Source organism: Capricornis sumatraensis, chromosome 21, assembly GCF_032405125.1.
Source record: "Capricornis sumatraensis isolate serow.1 chromosome 21, serow.2, whole genome shotgun sequence".
NCBI lineage: Eukaryota > Metazoa > Chordata > Mammalia > Artiodactyla > Bovidae > Capricornis > Capricornis sumatraensis.
Window position 1 is genome coordinate 64,103,225 of NC_091089.1, and position 22,396 is coordinate 64,125,620.

Genomic DNA, 22,396 nt, shown 5'->3' on the forward strand with positions numbered 1-22,396 from the left:
CTCTGAAGCGGCTGCTGCGAAGCGCCCAGGAGAGGCTGAAAACAGACGAGCACGTACCGCGGGGTCCCGCATCCCTGCGAAACCATCTGCATTCTGTTGAGCAGATTTGCGTAAGGTTGGAGCCAAGGGGACTTGGCTGGTCTCCAGGCTGCACCCTCCCTCTGGGCTGCGACAGCCACCGCTGTTGGTCCCCAGTTAGGAGGGCAGGAGAGCAAGAGAGACCCTCCAATCAGAATCAGCATCGCAACGGAGCCCTCCCACACTGACATGAAAATCCAGGTCTTCCGGGGTAAACGTGAAGGAGCTCTGAGGTGTGACCTGACCGCCACCTCCTTGGTTACAAGAGCTTACTTTCCACGACTCGGACCTTGGCCTGTGTTTACAGCCCCGCCCGGGGCTGCACCCATCCAGGCAGACACACACGCACCTGAGCGCCGTGGGCCCCCAGAGAAACCAAACTCACCCCCCCCTTCCTTCCAGAAAGCCACAGGCTGCTGCCCCGGGGGCAACGCTGACCCCAGCGGCCCCTCCAAACAGCAGCCCCGAGTGCGAAGCACGCTCGAGGTATCGGGGGCCTCGGGGGGCGCGCCCCGCTCCTTGTCTCTTCCTCCGGGACCGAGGGCTCCGACTGCAGATGGCGAGTGAACAACGTAAGTGACACCGCCGGGCAGGCAAGCGTCACGGGGAAAGCACGCAGAAAACTGCTCGACTCTAACATCTTTGTTATTTTATTTCAGCTGCCTATCTCTTTCTAGGACGATTTCCCAGGGAAATTCCATTTTCATTACAAAAGCGGCTTCTCACGCCAGGGAACAGACTGGCGCGGTGATTATTGCCCTGTTGCTTCTACTACGGCCACCTCAGATGGTGCGTCTGCGGGAGACGAGTGGTTTCCTAAACAGGCTTCTCCGCATCCTGCCGCGGGTTCGGTTTGCCCCGAGTCATCTCTTCTGGGGCCTCGACAGAAGCAGCTTTCGGGAGACTGTGGAAGGAGGGGAGAGGTTGTGAAGAGCGCCTAACCCCAGCTCACCGACGACCGGAACAGGCGCGATCAGGCAGACAGAGCTTCAGGAAGCCTCCGGCCCGGAGCGCACACCCCAGGGACCTCTGCTTCATCACGAGCACAGCCGGGCGCCGCGTGAAGCCTGCAGTACCGCTCGGAGGGCCCCAGGGCAACTGTCTGTGCTACCAGCGAGACAGCTGGCATTTACCGGGCACCCAGTCTGTGCTGGCCCCAGAGTGTTCAGTGATGGTCAAATGGCATCCAAAGTCCTCAACTCCAACAAATCTCGCCGATTCTACGTTTTCTGGGGGGCGGGGAGGGGGGGGAACGCTGCATGCGTGGCAGGTGGGATCTTAGTTCCCCAACCGTGGGTCAAACCTGCAGTGGAAGCGTGGAGTCTTAACCCCTGGGCCGCCAGGAAGTCTCTGACTCTGCCTTTGAAAGCCTACTATGGTCGTCCTGTCTCAGTGGGAAGATGGGCAGGCATACAGGCACTGGTGCCCAGCTGCACCCCAAGAAGGACCCCTGCTCCATCGCCCCATCCCGCTCCGTGCTGCCCTCCCCCGCAACACACACATACACACCACCATCCTGCTAGAAACCTTCACCAGATCTCCACTGCATGAAAAATCAAATCTGAATTCCCTACAGAGACAGTCAGAGCCTTGATGAGTCAGCCTCACTGTGCCCTCAGCTTCATCTCCTTCCTTCACCCCGTAGCCCCCACATGCTGGTCAGGCTGACCCCTGTACCACTGTCAAGCTAATGAGACCTTTCTTGGACTCCGTTAATGCTTACACGGGACAAGCTCCTACTCATCATTCAAGACCCAGGCCAAACGGCTCATCCTCTGAGAAGCCACCTTAATGTTCCAGGAAAAAACTCACTGGACGGTCACGTGTATTTGTGTGTCTGTCTTCCCTGGAGGCTGCCCTCCATGAGGCCAGAGACCACGTCCAGACCCCTAGCAGGCACAGAGAACGTGAGATGAACAGAGGGCCACACTTCACTGCAGGATGGTCTCAGACTGAGGGCTTCCCGGGTGGTGCTGGCGGTAAAGACTCCACCTGCCAATGCAGGAGACGCAAGAGACATGGGCTCAACCTCTGGGCAGGGAAGATCCGCGGGAGGAGGAAATGGCAACCCACTTCAGTATTCTTGTCTGGAGAATCCCATGGACAGAGGAGCCTGGCGGGCTACAGTCCCCGGGATCACAGAGATTCAGACACGCACGCGTTTCAGATTGAAGTTGGGAGGCAGATGCTCAGAGTCCAGGCTTTGACTATAAAGCAGCGCCTCACACGAGCTACTGTGTGTCACACGGCTCTTCTAAATACGCCAGCGATGTAATGTGTGCACGGACAGGAAGACCGAGATGCAGCGAGACAGCAGAAACGCCCTCAGAAGTCACAACAGTCACAGCCACTTGGGTCAAGTCCCTACCAATTCTCCACTCAGCAAGGCAGGAGAAGAAAAAGGACGGCGGGTGAGTAAAGTCGCTGAAGGGCTGTCGGCCTCTTTAGATTCTTTTTGCACTATTGCTGCTTTCCTTCCTCTGTCCCACTCTCTGGAATGAATCATTTCACTTAAGAGGATTTTTCAGATGACTGAAGCCTAAACTTAAAAATAAATAGATAACAATTCAGAATGGAGATACTTCTGAAACTTATTACCCACTTTCCCTGAACTCTTCAACTCTTCCTATGGAAACGAAGCCTGAGTTGATGAGTCAGCAGCATCCTCAGGAGTAAGGAAGACCGCCCCGCTCACACCCCACTGATAACCTCAGGGGCGCCGAGATCTTCATTACTGCCTGCCCCACACAGAGGAGCCTCACACGGCCGTGCTCTTTATTCCCTGGGCTAATATAATAGCATTTTTATCTTGTTCCTTGCAATCAAGACTCTTAGAAATAATTTTTCAATAATTTGCTGGCCTCCTCTGCCAACTCAGTGCTAGTTACCTATATTCACGGTTTCTACTGGCTGGGGAAAAAATGATAACTAACCTTGAGAGAAGATGTATTTTTTTTTTTAATTGGGTGGAAAATTATTCAACCTTAAAAACAAGTGAAATTCCCAGCCATGCTGCAACCTTGAAAACATTACATTAAGCAAAATAAACCAGACAGAAGGGCAGTGTCACATGGTTCCACCTGCCCGAGAGCCCGAGTTCATAGGGACAGAGCCTAAGGCGGTGGCCCCCTGCGCCTAGCAGGAGGAGGGCGCTCAGGGTGACGAAAAGTTCTGGGCAAAATGACGGCACAGCTCGAAATTGCTTCTACTGTAACGACGGTTATGATTTATACAGAGCTAGCTGCGTATTGGGCTCTACTCTAGGGCTTTGCAAGTGTTCACTCGTCAGTCGTCATGGCAGCCCCTAGAGGTACATACTGTTTATACCTCCCTAGCCCACCAGGCTCCTCCCTCCATGGAATTCTCCAGGCAAGAAAACTGGAGTGGGTTGCCATTCCTTTCTCCAGGGAATCTTTCCCACACCGGAATCGAACTCACGTCTCCTGCGCTGTGGACAGACTCTTCACCGTCTGAGCCACCAGGGAAGCCCCAGATGACGGTGTGAACATGCTTATTAGAGCACTGAACTGCACACAGAAATGACTAAAATGGTGCATTTTAGTTATGTTTGGTTATCACTAGATACACACACGTACAGATATGTAACGTGCATATGTATTTTAAAGCAAACCTCTTAGGAAAGATGGCATGCTTTTATGAGTGAAGGGTGTGACCTTTAAGCCAGCACATGGACTTTGTGACTTCCCTCTGCAAGGCAGGGGTTGAAATTACTTCCTCATTCCTCGTCGGCCTGAGGATCATGAGAATCACCCAGAGGACTCTGAAGGTGTGGACGGCGTCTGCAGTCCCCAAGGCCTTTCCCTCACGAGCGGCATACAGGTGGCAAAGGGATGCTCCCCCGGTCCACGGGGACACCCTGGATAATCCCGGGAGAGCCGCCGCGGAGGAGGCCAGGAAGCCCGTCTTGGACACAGACTCCAAACCCTCCTCTCGTCCTGAGGTCCAGCCAGACAACCCCAGGGTCACATACTTGGTCATGAAGAGAACAAAGATCCCAAATATCAGGAGTCACTGGGATGTTTGAGGGTTTGTAAGAGAACAGAGGCAGCCTTTTAAATATCATACTGTTGGGTTATAGCTTATAAATGAAACATTTTAGGTTATATTGGAACAATATTTTGAAAGCAGTCTGATCCATAAGAGAGAGAGGGTATATCTGGTAGTGTGTTCAGTTTGGCAAGCACAGAATCTAGGGCTTGGAGGGTTTGATGTTGGACTCTGTCTCGCTTAATGAAAGGAATTGTCCCTCTGCCTGAGTAATAATTCACCTTTCTTTTTTGCTTCCTTATGAAATATCATGGCGGTCTACTCTAATAGTTATGATGTGCTGTGCCTGGGAGAAATGTTTGAAATTTTTAAATTCATATATGCTTTATTAAGCAAGCCTCTTAAAACAGTTCTTTTTTTTCCCTCTTGAATTTGAGTTATTTCACTCTGCACATGAACCTAAAATTAACTATTCCATCTCTATGTGTTTAATAACATCAAGAGATATAACAGTTAATGAGATTGCCGTGGGGGGTGGGGTGGGGAAGAGTTGCATAAGGAGCCTAGTAAGAGTTTCCTATCTTGTCAGAATTTGGTGTTTTAGTTTCTTTTAAGAAAATAGTTTCCTGGCCCATGCGGACACTCCCTGAGCCCTGAGATCAACACAGCATCCTGTTCGAATGTTATGCTGGAAACACTGTGCTGTTCTAGGCCAAATGTATCCAAATCACACCGAGGAGGACGGAAAGAACTCTCTCTGGATGCACCACAGTTGCTGAAGGTGGGTTTGTTTATGAGTAGAATAAAATTTACAGCTAAATATAAAAACAGATACATCGTCATCTTGTAAAGGGTAGTAACATGTCATTCCAACTCTGGACTCTTGGAAAAAACATGAAGGTCATGCCTAAAATAAGAACAGTGAAGGGCCGAGGATCAAACCAGGGGTAAAACCGCAGACTTGTCCCTGTTTTGATGAAGGCATTAGGCAGGTTACAGTCGGACAGTGAGATCATTTCTCTTGAACCAGGAAAGCTCTGTGGGTTTGTTATTTCAACACACACACACACACACACACACACACACACACACACACACACACCACCCCACACTGCCCCTGGGGAGGGTTTCTGAATCAGGTGTCTGGGTCTGGGTGTGAAGCAGTGATTACTACGTATTTTTCAAAGGCTATTTATACAGACTTGGAGCCAGAGAGGAGAGAGGCAGAACACTTTGCTCCGCTGTGCGCCTCTCTCTTTTCAACTATGAAAGAGCTTTAAAATCCACAGAGTGAAAGGTTTCAGCTCCTAGTTACTAGGATAAAGACGGCTAACTGGCTTCCTAAAAAGATGCAAAGAAATCAAAAAGTCACATGCATCAAACCGTTATTTTTCATAGATTTCTGTTTTTAGATTTTAAAAAGTTTCTCAAGTTTCAGAGGCTATCAATGACCACTTGGATGGCCTAGGAAAGGATCTGGTTTTGCCTCTTACTAGGCAGTGACTTGATTTTGCAGAACCTCTGTTTCCTCATCCATAATTCTACTTCCTACCCTCAGGGGGGAGGTTACTGGGGTTAAATAATCTTCTACCCATAAATGTGTTAAACTCAGAGCCTGGCACATGTGGAGGTCCAATTAATATTAGTTTCCTTCCTTCCTCCTGACTCCCAGTGACTGAGGCCAATGACCAATGTGGGGGGAATGGAAATGGGTGTGGCAGGATCGGCACGGCTAACGGGGAAAGCGCTCCAGGCGCTGAGCCAAAAACGAGCCAAAACCAGCAGGTCCGGGGCTTCCGTGGTGGTGCAGCGGTTAGGGACTCGCTTTCCAACAAAGGGGGTGTGAGTCTGAGTCCTGGCTGGGAAACTGAGATCCCACATGCCGTGTGACATGGCCAAAAAATAAAAATAAGTTTAAAAGACAGCAGGTCGTCTTCAATCCTGTATTGATCATGGACACCTGTTTTGAACTCACATGCAGGCTGTATTATATAATAGACATAGAGAGATATATGTTCACTAAGATAGAGCGCCGTGTTCTCGGCTGCTCATTTTTAAGCAGGCATCCCGGGTAAAGAAGATGCGGTGCACATACACACGGAATATCGCTCAGCCATTCAAACAGTGGAAACGTGTCATCCGCCACAACATGGATGGGCCTCGAGACTGTCACACTGAGTGAAGCACGTCAGAGGAGGGAGAGCAGCGCAGACCTCCCCTATGTGCACAGTGTGAAAGGAGATACACTCATGAGCTTATTTACAACACAGACAGACTCACAGGCACAGGGAACGGATTCACGGCTGCCAGGAGGGAAGGACGGAGGGAAGAGGGAACTAGGGAGCCTGGCCTCGACATGGGCACACTGCTGTATGTAAACTGGGTCACCAACAAGGACCTGCCGTCCAGCACAGGGGCCTCTGCTCAGTGCTGTGTGGCAGCCTGGATGGGAGGGGAGTCTGGGGGACAAGGAATACATGTTTATGTGGCTGAGTCCCTTTGCCGTCCGCCTGAAACTATCACAACATTGTTCATTGGCTATACTTCAACATAAAATAAAGAATTTTTAAAAACTGAAAAACCACTCATCCTCCTCTGGGTAAAAAACACTACTACTGGAAAAACTCAGAAATGAATACAAGACATTAGATCCCCCCATCAGCACTCCTGTACCTGATTCCCCTGTTTTGGCTTTGCTGTAGCCCAGGGACAGAGGAGCCTGTTGGGCGCTGTCTATGGGGTCACACAGAGTCGGACACGACTGACATGACTCAGCAGCAGCAGCAGCAGCCTCAGTACTATGCTGTCAACCATTTGCCTGTGTGCTGCCCTGCCTTCCCCACAATGCTGGATTCACAGGGGAGGGAGAGACAGTCCCTGGCCGTCATGATTTCTGTTACTGATCCAGCGCTCTCACCATTATTCGCTGAATGAACAGAGTTGAACTGAAGTATAATCCCCATGCCCCTTAGGAACTCAGGAAATTCTACTGATCAAAGCACCGTCATTGTTTCAGTTCAAAAACCCTTCACTCACCAAATTTATGTTGGTTCCCTAAAGACAGGAGGATGATCTTAAAAGTAAATAAAGCCATAGATTGCTAGTTAGGTGCCAGCCGGCAGCAATCATATACATTCATACAATCCCACTGGCCCCCTGCTGAAAGGGGCGATCTTCCAGAACCCTCACACGGAGTTTTAGCAAATTCTCACAATCACTGCGTTACTGACCCCTGAGAAGGTGTTTCAAGGTCAAGTGCACCAGCTCACGAGCGTCCTGTGGCAAACGTGAGATTCCCTCTGCCGTTAACACAAAACACATCTCAAAATAACCTGAAATGTTGAGACCACATTTTAATTCTCCTGAAAGTGCTTGAGATAAAGAGCAGTAGAGTATACTATTTTCCAAAACTGGATGCACTCATTTAGGGTTCTATTAAGGAAGCCGGTGTCCGTATGAAAACAGACTCCGAGAAGCAGAGCAGAGAGAAGTATCTCCTGGACTCTGAGTCGCGCTGAACTCCCGCTCCTCTGGAGTTACTGGGCCTTCTGTAGCTTTGTGAGTCAACGTCTTCTCTTCATGTGTGAATAAACAAATAATAAAAAGGGTGTGGGAGGGAAAGGCAAAGAGAAGTGGGAACATAACCCCGCGCCGCCTAGAGTTCTGTGAAGATGAAATGGGCCAACAGATGCGAAGCTCCTTTGGAAACTTTAAAATACACCATCAAGGCAAGAGGCCACTGCGTGATGCTTTCCCCTGGACACAACTCTGCGAAACCTGCCTTTCCTAACTGAATTCTTTCTTCAAATACACCTTTAGTACCCGATTGTTAATGAAGAATCACCGCATTCTAACAAAAGGATTCACAATTTTTGTGGAGTCTAACAAGTTTCAGTACGGCAGTGTTAATTTAAGAGAATGGGAAATTCAGAAACTACTGGTACAGAACCAGAACATTGACCATACTCTTTTCAAGGCGACTAGAGCAAAAGACCACCAGAACTGAAGAAGACGCGAGCGATGCTTCGAAGCATCCAGGCGATCACACATCTTCCTACAAGCATCTCCACTCCGGCCCAGCCGCGGCTCCCAGCGAGCGGTTCCTTGCGGTCCTCACTTGCAGTCCTTCGGCTCCCAGGCTCTGCAGGGCTCCTGGGCCCGCCTCCACCGGTCAGTGACATCACCGACCTCGTTAGCTGAGTGAGGCCAGAGTAGCTTTTCTAGAATGAAGCCCTCATGGAGGTACACTCCAGCCTCACCTGCTTTCTTGGCGGTGGGGCGGCGGGCAGTCCTGGCTCCCTGAGCAGCGACGGGACCCTCAGCCCCTGCCTGTGCTGGGGGCAAGGGCCCCACCCTCACGCCAGCCGGGACCCCGTCCCGCCCCCCACGCGCCGTCCTGCCTCTGCCCTCTGTGCCCGGGCTCCGCCTGCTGGAGGCACTCTGCCCCTCAGCCCAGCCTCCGCAGCGCCTGTCCTGGGAGGACCTCCCGACTCTGATAAACGCCCCGACGGGGGTGCACGTCTTCATCCCCAGCACCCCGCCTGTGCTCCTGCAGTTGCTGTCGAATGAACCCCACCCCCTAGACTCCAGCGCCCACCTCTCCAAGCTGGGGTACGGCGTGCAGTCAACTCAAAAAAAAAAAAGTGGGATAAAGGGATAACCCATTTCTTGTCCTGTCTGCTTCAACTGTAGGCTCACACTCGCACTCTTTTACTGGAAAGCACAGAGGTGCAAGGGGGCCCATTCTAACATGAATGAGGACGTCCGTTTCAACTTCACAATGAGCCAAACAGGTAGAGACGCTTGAAGGAAGAGTCAAGTGTCTCAACTTGTACTAAATTTCCCCAAAGTCTCCACATTTGCAAACCACTAATTTACTCATTGGCCATGCCCTTTCAATAGTCCCTACAAAAGGTATTTTCAAATTCCATTTGACATGTACTTTCATCAGTTAATTTTTAATTGAGCCAAATATTAAATGCTCACATTAACCAGACAAAGCGTCTTGAGCTGCTGATTTGCGGTGACAGCTTGTGTTATCCTCACACACAGGCCAAGCATGAAACAGAAAACTAATAACCCCTTAAGTGTATTCTCCAAGTATCATTTATGGGAAAGAAAACGCCATTCAAAGGAAACTTGTGCAACGGCTGTCATTTTCCCCCCCGAGCCGCAAGCTGTTACAATGGAGGGAAGCTCATTTTCCCACGGAGCCGGAGGAGCTCAGACCCCACCGTCACTGCACGGACTCATTAAGAGGCAATCTGGCAGCAGCTGAGGGGACAGACACTCTGGAGAACCGGCCAATTATCTGGGTGTCCTTTATCATCTGAAGTTTCTGAACTCACCCACAGAAAAGCCCGTGAAGAGGGCCTGGCAGTGGGGACATAAAGCGCAGAGATGAGAGATGAGAGGGGAGAAGGGGGAGCATTTGCCTGTGGTTTTGCTCATGGGGACAGGTCTGTAAGCTGACACATCCCTCTTTTGCAAAGGCCCCTGGAGAAGTATGGTCAAGCTTCATTACAAGTAAACAAATCACACGCTCTTTCTCCAACAGATGACAAATGATGAGCAACGATGCTTTTGAGTCTGCTTCATGCCAAGGAACGAGGATTCTCAACATGCAAATTCCACCAGTTCTTAGAAACCACAGATAGGCTGTGATGTCTGCTTCAACCATAACAGAGAGCTGAGCCCCAGGCTGCCAGGCCAGTGGGCTGCTCCCTGCCACCCTCGGCGGTCTTCCTGGGGAAGTGGAATCCCGGGCGCTCTCTCCCCTGGGAGCCCTGAGCTGCACTGACTCCACCTTCCACTGGCTGCTTGTTTCCAGGGGAGAAGAACGAGGGGACCACTTGCCCTTGTGACTTTTATGCTATGGTTCTTTCATACTTGCGCTACAGCATTGATAAGAAAGGAGAAACCACTTGGTCCCCACCGTGAGAACCACGCAGGAGTCCTCTTTCTTAAACGGTAAGAAAACGAGAATAATCCTAGACGTCAAGCCTGTCTGAACTGGCTCTGAGGCACAGGACAGCAGAACTGAGAGCAGCTGTGCACACGCTCCCCTGGGGCTCAGACGGTAAAGAACCCGCCTGCAGTGCAGGAGACCCGGGTTCGATCCCTGGGTCAGGAAGATCCCCTGGAGGAGGGCATGGCCACCCGCTCCAGTCTTCTTGCCTGGAGAGTCCCCAAGGACAGAGCAGCCTGGCGGGCTACCGTCCACGGGGTCACGAAGGGTCGGTGACGACTGAGCGACTTCCACGTGCACAGATCTGAGTGCGCAAGTACTTTTGTATAAACAGATGCGAGGAGGCAGCTGGAGGGCTAGTCCCTAATACTAGCATTAAGGACTTTTATGAAAGTTGAATGTTTAATATAAAGCAGAATCTAGAAGATTTCTTTTCAGGAATGAATGACATACTTTTTCAATTCAATGATGGGTGAAATTAAAACACTTAGGTATTTTTCTTCATTTGCTGCTACTAAACCTCGACAGATCAGTGGGCAGGGCATTTCTTTGTTGTTGTTCAGTTGCTAAGTCGTGTCTGACTCTGTGACACGATAGACTGCAGCGCGCTAGGCTCCCCTGTCCTTCACCATCTCCTGGAGTTTGCTCGAATTCATGTCCATCAAGTCAGTGCTGGCATCCAACCATCTCATCCTCTGCCACCTCCTTCCCCTCCTGCCTTCAATCTTTCCCAGAATCAGGGTCTTTCCCAATGAGTTGGCTCCTCTCATCAGGTGACCAAAGTACTGGAGCTTCAGTGTCAGAACCAAGGGACACGTACGTCCCTCTAATGGGACATCATGGAGTGGGACGCACGTGCTTATATAACAGGTGGACAGTAGTCGTGAGGCTGAGTTTGATGTTCGAAGCCCTCTATCCCACTTCCCTGCTGGTCCAGTGGATAAGAATCCGACGGCCAGGGTGGGGGACACCGCTTCGATCCCTGGTCCAGGAAGATCCCAGAGGCCGCGGAGCAGCTGAGCCTGTGTGCCAACAACTGCTGAGCCTGCGCTCCGGAGCCCGGGCACCACACAACGGGAGGCCGCTGCCATGAGAAGCCCCACCACCACCACAAAAAGCAGCCCGTTAAATGCCAGAGAGAAAAGCCTGCACGAAGCAATACAGACCCAATGGACCCCAAAATAAAATAAATAAAAATTACCTCTGTCACAATCCACTTATTCAACCAGCAGTCACTGTGTGCACCTATCATCTGCTGTGCTGGGTGCAGCTTGACTGCGACAGGAGGACTGTTTCTTTCCTCGCTTTTCTCGGCGGGGGAGCTGTGGTGTGAGGCATGTGGGATCTTAGTTCCCCAGCCAGGGACTAAATCTACGTGCCCTCAGTGGAAGCTCAGAGTCTTAACCCCTAGACCGCCAGGCACGTCCCAGAACTATTTTATTAAGTGAGAAAGTGCCAGTGAAGGAGAACACCTTGACTGTGTAAGACCCCTACAAAGGGAGGATGCTACAGGGATGCTGGAAAACACTAACCTGACGCAAAGTGAGTTATCTTTTAAGCAGGCAAACCAGTAGTGGAGAGACAAGCTCTGAAGAGCAAAACTTCGAGGCAAACACCTCCATTCAATCGGCAGACGCCTACAGAGGACTTCGGCAGGAAGGTGCTGTGGAAGCGGCAGTAATAAAAGAAGGCAGAGCCAGCGGGGGAAGCCAGGACCACGCTGGGAAACGAAGAAGGGAGACGGGCCATCGACGGGGACTGGGAAGAGGCAGCGCCGACTCCAGCCTCAGCGTCTCCCTCGAGCTCCAGATCCTTAAGACCAGCTGCCATGGGGCATTCCCACCTGGGCATCCTACTGGCGGGGAGCAGGGGGACTCCCAGGGGGCTCGGTGATGATGAAGAATCCGCCTGCAGTGCAGGAGACAGAAGTTCGATCCCTGGGTCGGGAAGATCCCCTGGAGCAGGGAATGGGCACCACTCCAGTGTTCTTGCTGGAGAATCCCATGGACAGAGGGGCCTGCGGGCTGTAGTCCGTGGGGTCACAAAGAGTCAGACACGACTGAGCAATGACGATTCTACTAGGAGCTCAAGTTGAAATTATCCAAAATTAATTCCATCACATCCCACCAAACAGTCACGCTGCTTACCATTCCTTGCTCGCTTCAGGACCACATCCTTCAGGGAAACAGCCTGGGTTTGGACTCGCGCCTCCGCTTCCTTCCCTGCCCCCGTCCTCACATTTGGTCTGTTCAGGCCTCTGGGTCCCTGCCCCCCCCCCCCCCCCGCCGCCGTGATTCAGGCCTCCCACCTGGCTCCCAGTGTCCAGCCTCAGCCACTGTCATCCTCCTCAAGCCCACACATCCCGCCTTGACTCAGAACGCTTTCAATAATCCTTTTAACATCTACCAAGTTAAACACAAACTTAGGACCAGTCTTACCTCACCAGGGCTCTCTACGCCCCAGGCTGGTCAGACTCTTCCCAACCCCCCGTGACGCCGCAAGCATCCCCACCTGTCCCGTCTCCTCCAGCTCAGCCCCTCGGCCTGCCGTCCCCTGTATCTCCTCCCCGCCATCTCCTGCATGTGACCCAGCCAGGGCCCCTCTGGCTGGACCGGGTCGCCGTCCACTGAAGGGTGTCAAGGATGACAGCAATTTACACAGCACTTATCTTAGTCTCTCTACTGGTCAGAGTTCCTCAGATGCAAAGGTTATCTTCCACGTTTTTCACCCAAGTGAAACACCCGGCATAGAGTTTTGCACATAGTAAGCACTCAATAAACCTTCTTCAATGGAAATAGGCAGTGTCCATGCCCTACCCAATAGCAGGATCTTTAAAACCCTTCCGTTCCCATCACTGCCCGTTGCTAGGAACTCCTCATGGTTACAATCTGCAAACAATTGCTCATTTTCCTTGATTAAAACTTCACAGCATTTTTCTTCTTATGTTGTCACTTAAATAGTAAGTGACTCTACATTATTATATTTACAATTTTGTTAGAAAATAGCTTCAAACCACCTGTACAAATTTTCAGTGTTAACAGGAGAGAGGTCAAGAAAGACGATCCTGGCGGGGATTCATAAAAACGGGAGGAGACAGTCCTGAAGCGTAGGCTGAGAGGCGTCAACGAGCGCCCCTTACAGATCTTTTTCCCTCAAGAGATAAAATGCCAGTATCTAAATATGATGACATAATGATGCAACCAATTTTATTCCTATGCTAATTGCAAGGCACTGACCTAAGGGGACTAAGCACTTCTCCCGTATACGCTTCGAAAAATCTGTTTTAAAGGTGATACATAGGTATGACATTCATTGTGCTTAAAGCAGAAGAAATTTGAGGATTGGTGAAGACTTGGGAAAAGTCAAGGAAAGGCAACCTGCAACGCTGATGCCTGGTCCGGCCTCCAAGCGCTAGACGTCAGAAACTCTCCGCATTCTTTTGCAGCTTAAGAGAAGGCAGTTTAAAAATACAGAAATACAGTAATTGGGACTGTCACAATAAAGATGTATTGTTCTCAGTGGTAAAATCTCCCTTGGAAAATTTCAGCTTCACTTGATACCATGGATCCTTGGGTCGGTTTTAGGACCCAGGAATACAGGGGTGAGGGGGCTGGTCATAAGCTGACTCGTTCTGCTGAAGCTCCAGAGCACAGATGAGCTGATTATTAACTGAAAATGGAATGTGGCTCCATCTCTGAAATTCTGAAAGGCAAAACAAGGCGCAGAATGGACGCATCAGGGAACCTTCTCATAGAACCTGGTCCATTGCCTGAGAGAATCAGCCAAATAGCCCTGAGTGTGTCTGTAGCTGCTACCAATAGCCACGCCAGCACGGCAGGGAGATCCCCTCTCTAACGTGCTTAAGAGGGCGTTTGGGGAAGTAGTCTTCAGCATAAGCTGTTTTAGCTGCATTGAGTTAGTGAAACTTCATCTCAGACTACAGTATCAGCCCCACTCTAGTCTCCCGCTGCAGAGGTCAGAGCCAGTGGACTCTTCCAGCAGATCCTATCTTTTTCCCTGCACAGGGTTGGAATTTATGGTCTCTGGAGGGAAAGCCATCATATCTGATCACAGAATTTTTCCTTGCCTGGCTGCTTGTGGCGAGAATGCAGATGGGGTTCAGATATTCCAGCCTGGACAGACCCCTTTCCTGCCCCTCTCCCTTGCGATCCAGACACAGTGCTCTTTCCTTCAGGTGAGCCCACCCTTCACGTGCTAGAGGCTCACAAGGAGCCGACCTTGCAGGTCCCCCTGCGCTGGGATGATGGGCAGGTAGGGTCAGTGATGGAGGTTGCAGGGGGGTAGGTCCTGATGAGAAAGCCCACATGGCTCTGGAGAGAGAGAGACAAACACCCCGTCATCATGCTCACGGAAGGACAGCTGGGTTTATCTTCTGTCTGGCAAATAAAGAGCAGGGAAATCAGGTTGGCACTACAGAATCGAGCAGATCAGAACAAGCAGCAATCTACAAAAATACTTTTAGAAACGAAAATGGCTTTGCCGTGATTTCGAAAGGTTTACAACCTTCATTAAAGAAAGAGGACCACGGATAAAAGGCGTTAGATGGTAAACACCTGCTCTTCAGGAGCACGAATGTCACAGTGGACTAGGAATTTCTGTATGTAGCGTTTTGGAAGAGAAGCCTCTTAACAAACAGAAATAGGACTAGAATCTAAAACCAAGCCAAAACAAAAGCTTTTATTTTCCCCTCTCCCCTGTTTTGGTTCAAATCGACTCTGACTTTTCTGCATACCAGAACGATTTAAGAAAGATAGTTCTTCAAATTAATCCACTCTAACCATTTTCATCAGAGCTTGATTGTCTCTTACTGAAAAAGAATTAATGAAATCCTTCAAAAACTGCAGACCAGCATTTATTAAGTCTTCATAATACGTATAGACAGCGCCTAATGAGTAAATACTTAACAAGGGAACTCCCCTTGCCTTTCAGTTCTCTTAAGCACATGTCTGTGTAACACAGTATTTTTTAAAATTATCTATATTCCTCTCCTAGTTAAATCAGGCCTAATGCACACACGAATAGCCATATGGTTAGAAATAACTTTTTCAGACAAATACTGAAGGGTATGCAAAATAACACATACTTAGCTTTTTTTCTCCCCTCTAAATCTGAGAGTTTAGAATCATCTCATTGGGCTGGGTGGCAACAGAATTCAGGACATCTCCAGTCCAGGCCTGCGATGGCATCCAGGGCAGAGAAAACGCCCTCCTCCCTGAACCCCGACCTAACCCAGGACCGGGCACAGAGGGGACTCTGCCTGACCTGACCCAGGACCGGGCACAGAGGGGACTCAGCCTGACCTGACCCAGGACCGGGCACAGAGGGGACTCTGCCTGACCTGACCCAGGACCGGGCACAGAGGGGACTCAGCCTGACCTGACCCAGGACCGGGCACAGAGGGGACTGAGCCTGACCTGACCCAGGACCGGGCACAGAGGGGATGTGCAGTCAGGTCTGCTGAATAGCCATCCCCGTCCTCAGCTAACTTTCATTCTTAATCCTGTGTATGAAGCTGGGGGAAGGGGGACCAGCGTGCGAGGTTACCGCCATACCTGAGTCAGGTGCTATTAGATGACTTTAAAAAGGTTTAACAGAACCTTTGAACCTCAAACACAACATATCTCTGGGGGTAAAGAAGCCTTTTTACTCGCACACTACAAAGGCAGTGTTGTTTTCTAGCACAAATGCTGCATTACTCCTGAAATACTGCTCCTGCGAAGACACGATGGATGACCTCAGAGATGGGTGTGGGGTGTGCTGAGTGGGAGAGATTGCTATTAATACACACAGCACCCACACACCTGCTTCATGAGTAGGTTTATCAGCCTCCAAAATGCTGACTAGGACTGGGAGGAAAGATAAACTATAAGAGTTTGGCTTAAAAAAAAAATGTGGCTTTCTGTTACCTGGTGTACTATGTGGCCTAATGACATTTAGCGACTCTGAAATGTACCAGTTCAACCAAGGATTGCTAAAAAGATCAATCCGTTCTCACTAGAAAGCACAGCTGAAAGTAACAGGATGCACAGAGGAAAGCCATGTTTTCGACTGACATTAAACAGCAACAACGGCCCTAAAACAGAAAAGAGAACTGAGTGAACTGTCAAATTTTACAGAAGTCCCCGAATGTGGTTGCTCAACAGCACATGACTGCAGACTCTGGGAGCCACAGTGTATCTTTTCTCTACGAAGCAAATCACTGAGAGAGGGGTCATATGATTCCTTGCAGGCAGAAAGATGCACTTTCCCAAGGAAAGTTCATCATTAAATATATTATTTAAGACTGGATCATCTTCGGCTATTTTTAATCCTATCATTTTGCTGCCAAAATTGGCCTTAAGCAGCTAATGCTCAACCACTAGAAAAATGATGTTTTCTCATGTATTTTGTACACTGGCCTGAGAACGGTCTTGCTTTCCAGTTAATCAACTGTTTGAGTGGATGTGGACTGTGTACAGAAAAGAGAAACTGCTTGCTGACCAACTAATAAAAAGGAAGCTAACCCTACTGGATGCGGAGAAGTAAGTTCCTGTCTTCCTAAACCACAGAGACCAAAGCATGAGCGCACAGAAAGGGTCGCCCCACCGTCTCAGCAGCAGGAGCCAATCGTCCATTAAAGCACCTTTTCCTTGCAGCTGTCAGACATCTCCAGCTCTCCTAAGACATGAAGCAAAATGCTGTCACTCTTCTCAGTTCAGAGCGCACCGTTCACCATCAACTTGCCTACATCTCAACCCTGTGCTTGCAAAAGCCACCTTGGCCATGAAGTGGTCCCAGGGCCCCTAAACTCATCTACAGAAATTAGAACTGATTTACAAGGGGATAAAGCAAGGCTGAATACAGCCATTAAGAGTTAAGTTTCCTGTCTTTAACTGGAGGGGAACGCTATCTCACTCTAACGGGGCCGCCAGTGCCAACACGTCGTCTTGTGCTCAGCTGCTTCAGTCGTGTCCAACTCTCTCCAACTCTTCGGCCCGTAGCCCGCCAGGACTGCAATGGGTCGCTGTGCCCTCCTCCAGGGGACCTTCCTGACTCAGGGACGGAACCCTTGTCTCCTGCATTGCAGGCGGACTCTTTACCGCTGAGCCACCGAGGAAGGCCACCGACTGTCTAGTTACCACGGAAAGCATCCTTGAGAGGTCAGAGCTTGTGACCAGTCTGCTCCTGTCTCTACAGCATTGCAGCCTCTCTCCCCCAAAGCTCAGACCGCTCTAGCAGAGACCTGGGATGTGCCTGGCCTTCTAGATAACACCACGGAGCCCAGGAGGCCACTGGAAGGGGATGCTGCAGGACCCCTCCCGGACTCTCATTTTTCCTAAAAGATGTCACGGGAATCAGTGGTCGGTGATGGGAGCCGGCTCCTCTAACCCCCCTGTGCACCCCAACACCTGCAGACGTGCGAACCACAGGCTCTGACTCGGAGGCTCTGGGTGGGACCTGAGGCGCTGCTCCTCCAACAGGCTCCCAGGGGACGCCCGCGAGCCCCCACACGTGGAGAGGCAGGTCTCAGATGCTTCCTAGAACCACTGCCGTCTCGCCGCTCTGCTACCCTGCCTCCCTCTGGATGCTTTATTCAGACTCAGGGCCCAGTCCACTCCACAGCCCGCTTCTTCCTCCGTGTTTCTGTGACGTGCAGACTTCTGAGGCCGTCTCTCAGACACTGACCATCCAAGGCCCTGCTTTCTGCCGCTTACGCAGCACGGAATGCAAACCGTTCTCCCTCAGCCTCAGAAGCAGCAGCAGCAAAGACCGAGTGCGACTTCGAGTCTAAAGCCCCCATCAGAACAGATTCAGCAGATGGGCTGATCCACTGAGTCCTGTAAGCAGAGCAAGTCACTGTCCAACGTTAAGAGAATGTGCCAGCTCTCCTCTGAAACTCGCCCATCCTCACCGAGTCCTTTACGCCGTCCCATGACACGTATTACGAGCGAAGCAACTCTGATTGGTGCAAATTGGGAGGAAAATCTGTCTGGATGCCAAATGGTCAAAATAAAATTTAGGTTCATAACGCATCTTTGGGAAGGACATGTAAATCAGTCCCCCAAATACACTTCTCAAATACTGTCTCCTCTTTTATTATTCCAAGGCGCCCATTCATGACGGCATTTCCTCACTCTCTTTTCTGCCAAAGTCCTTTCTTTTCCTATCTGGTCATCCACCTCTACGGTGTCCTGAACGCTACGCATTTCGCCATCGACAATTTGTGCTTCTATGTGATTTATTTTTACTATACGAGGTTTTGTCAAGAAAAAGTTTATCATGTTCTATGGGACGTCACTGTGGTTTGGCATCATAAAATGTAGCCTCTACATTTATCAACCTCAGATACCTGTTGACCACAAAGACAGGCCCTACCAAGAAAACTCTATTTTGAGAGGAGGAAAGAGCGGGCCTTCACTTAAAAAGAAAATTCAATTGTATGAGATGTGAATGTACCACAACTTTACAACAAAGATCAAGATCACATCTTAATTTCTATCATAAACATATGTCTCCATTTCCCATCTTTTTATTGCATTACTTGACACATGACAGTTACCACCTTGGCTTTCTTTCAACTGGAAAGAAAAATTTTTTTATATTTTTTCACAAAAGTTATGTAATAGTCAAACTGTTCAGTTACTTTTACTTTGGTCTCAAAATGATCCTTTCGGTGTCTGGAAGTCCCTACCTGTTTGGTTATAGTGGTTACAAACAAAACCAGCTACTTAATCATTTAACAAAAATACTCCTTACACCTTCTACAGAACTCTTCCAGAATTACTAAAGATCTGATAACACGGGATCTCAAAGAAACAAACAATTCACAAAAAGCATTTATTAATAAATTTTAGGGGTTGAATGCGGATTTTCACTCTGAAACATTAAACACGGCATCAGGGCTTTGCCAGCTCTGGTCACGCGGGGCCCGGTGTTTTCATTCAGTCATCTACTTTTCTTGGCTTTTCTCTTCAGCCCCTCGTACGCGCACACTTCGTAAACTATGTAATGTGCTTCTTGAAATCGAACCCACGTGTAGTGCCTTCTAAGGATTTTGCTCCTGTTAGGTCCTATAAGATAGTAATAGCAGTAATCCTCTTGGCGACTGTAAAAGGAACCACTGAATGGCATCCTTTTTCAAGACAGCTCTTCAGATTAAAACAAAAACTCTGCAAAACACCTGAACCAGAGTTATTCCTCTTTCACTTTTTCACAAATTAATCATTTCAGAGATGAAGTATAGATGTCACTGACACTTGTTCAGTCTTATGAGCTGTACTCCTCCCCCAAAGAATCACGCTCACAAAAAGAGCTTTATGGTGACATGACAGAGGCTCTGTCTAGCACAACAGTACCAGGAAAAAAAAAAAAACAGCTCACAGATGTTCTTCAAAAATACAAGCATCAATCACTTCAACTAAAGTCACAGCATGAGAATCCACAGCTAAGAATCAATTCTTCTATCTTTATATAGATACTCTGGATGCAAGTTTGCCCCGCAGAGGATCCCACCAAACGATGTGCATTGTAGGTCAGGGTGGAAAATAAAATATACTAAAAATTCCAGCGAACTTCTAAATCGTACACGAGTAATAGAAATAGAATACAAGGCAGGCGGCCAACGCGAAATCTGTCAGTGATGAAACAAACACCCATAGCCTAGGGTTCTTCAAGACACAAGGTCATGCCCACTATGAACGCGGCACAAATTGGAGGTCAGTGTCGCCGGACTCTGGAAGTCAACTCAACCTTTTCACAATCATCCAGGTTTTCTAGGGAAAGGGGCTACACTGGTTTTCCTCTTTGGGTAGATTTTACCAAGTGAGCCAGAGAAGGCAGGCCCCTGGGCCTCTAGAGGAGTCTGCTCTTCTAATCCAGCGGTTTTCAAACTTTGGGACAAAGCAGAACCCCCCAGGGGAGCTTATTTCTGATGCAGATAGTCAGGACTCAGCCTGGCATCCAGTTTATGAGTTGTCCCTGAAATGCTCCTTTTCAATAAGCTACTCCACCAGGTACCGTGATCATGGGGATCCCTGGACTCCCAGTTTCAGAAACCTCGAAGGGATGCCCTTTATCCCCAAATTCTACTGAGCAGCAAAGGCTGGATCTTTGGACCTCAGTAGCTGGCGCAAGGGAAGCAATGTCTCCGGGGAAGGAGTGATCGCGGTGGGGCTGGCAGGGAGAGCTCTCTGCAGGGGAAGAGAAAGGGAGGCCACACACCTGGCTCCACTCCACTGGCCCGCCCTTGACCCTGGGCCCAGCCACACCCCGCCACTCGGACCGCCGGCTCAGGCTCACACCCAGACGAGCACCTACCCAGCCTCCGTTGTCCTGGATCCAGGCGTGCAGGTGCCGGTTCAGGTACTCGGTCATCCACAGGGCGATGCTGTCCACCAGGGGCGACATCTCCCGGTTGACGCTCTCCACACACATGACCCCTCCGAACTCAAAGAAGGCCACGATGCGCCCCCAGTTCACCCCGTCCCTGAAGAGCTCCTCCACCACCGCGGCGAAGCGTCCCCTCGCGGTGAAGGGCGTCAGGTGCAGCTGGCTGGACATCTCGGCGAAGTCGCGGCGGTAGCGCCGAGAGAAGTCATCGCCGGCCTGGCGCAGGGCCAGGTGGACCACAGGTGGCACCGGGCTGGGCGCAGGCCCGGCGGCGGCGGCCGGGGGCGGCGGCGGGGAGGTCCTGGAGGGCGCGGGCGCGCGGCCCGGCTGGGAGGACAGGACGCCCGGCGCGGCGGCGGCCCCGGGGGGCGCGGCGCCCGCGGCCCCCGCATCCCACTCGTAGCCCCGCTGCGACAGCTTGTAGTGGATGTATTTCATCACGATCTCGCGGTTGTCGTAGCCTGTGCCCCCCGCGTGCGCCATCCTTCCGCCGCGGAAGGGCAGCCGGGTCCCCACAGCACCTCTCGCCCCCCGCTGCCCGCCCCACGGCCCCGCAAACGGGGAGAAGAGTTACAATCCAGCTATTTCATTGGGTGTGCTTGGCATTCCTGGAAGAGGGGGGTGTCTTCAATCACGCGGAACACTTGATTCTGGTGTTTCCCCCTTGGCATGAGATCCTGGAAATTTTTACTTAAATCCCTTTCGGATCTTTACTTCATGAGGCACATTATTAATTACTGTTAATATCAGTCCACCTCCTCCGTGATGCTGAAAGGTTAAAAAAACTAATCAGTCAAAATCAGGTGCGTTTCCCTCTACGCTGGTTGAAAGCAGGGCACACACACACACTACAAGTCACACGCTGAGAAGAATATATTACACTGCCTGGAAATTAAACTGACGCCAATGCACTTAAAGTGAAAATCGCAAAGGTTCCCACTGACAGTTACACTGAACCAATTTCCTGTGCAAAGAACTTACTGGTATTTTTCAAGGACAGCATGGTTCTCTGTGAAGTTTCCTTTTTTGTGAAAGCGAATGAAAAGGCAAAAAGATTCCATCAATCTTCAGAACTCTCCAGTTAGAGCTGCTCTGAAAACTTCCAAATGAATCAGGAGTTGGGGGAGGGGGGTGCAAAAAATTAGGAGAATTTCCAGTTTGATTCCTAGACTTCTTCACAGAAATGTCAATCTGTAGGAATCCCAACCGGAGATCTCAAGAGCACGAGCAAACGGAAGGCAGCGGCGGCGGCGGATGAATTACCATTTCTCAGTCGGTATTTGCAGAAGTCCTGTGATTTTTCCCCTTCTCGGCAATTTTCACGCGCGCACACACGCGCGGGCACACACATGGGTCTGTATCCGCGGGGCCGCCTCACGCCTCCCCGGGGGAGAAAACACCGGGCCGGAGCCGGCGGGCGAGCCGCGGACGCGGGCGGGGATCCTCTCCGGATCAAACTCCGAACGGCCAAGGCATTTTCCGAAGAGCTGCCGATAGACGCAGGCTGGCCGCGCCGGCCCCGCGGTGCCGAGCGCGAGGAGCCCGCGCTGTGTGTGGTGCCGCGAGGGTGGGAGGCGGCGCTGGCGGGGGAGGGCTTTATTTTTTTTTTTTTTCCCCTCTTTTCCTAAAAAGGGATGACTGCTCCGAAGTTCTCCCCCCCCCGGACCCCTCTTCCGCTGCACCCCACCGGCGCACCCCGCCTCCGGGCCGCGCACCCTCTCCCCGCCCCCGCGCCGCGCGCTCCGGCCGAGGACGCCGCCCGGGGGGGGGCCCGGCGCCCGCACCTTCGCGGCGGCGGGGGCACCGGGCGCGGGGCGGGGCGGCGGGAGGAAGGGGGCGGCGCGGGGGGCCCGGCCTCTGACTTCATTCTCCGCTCGAACCGCCCGGTTTCCTGTGCGTGCGTCACACGGTTCATTCAAAAAAAGAAGAAAGGACGGGCCCTCCGCGGAGCCG

The 22,396-nt window shown here is 50.8% G+C and overlaps 1 protein-coding gene across 1 annotated transcript in view; it reads right to left on the reverse strand.

The window, feature by feature from the left end:
• The window catches only part of BCL2 (BCL2 apoptosis regulator), a 194,388-nt gene extending 173,462 nt beyond the window's left edge, over positions 1-20,926 (reverse strand). The window contains exon 1 of the mRNA XM_068993960.1: positions 20,372-20,926. Coding sequence (XP_068850061.1) covers positions 20,372-20,926 — 555 coding nt within the window. The remainder of the gene's footprint in view (positions 1-20,371) is intronic.
• Between the last annotated feature and the right edge of the window lie 1,470 nt (positions 20,927-22,396).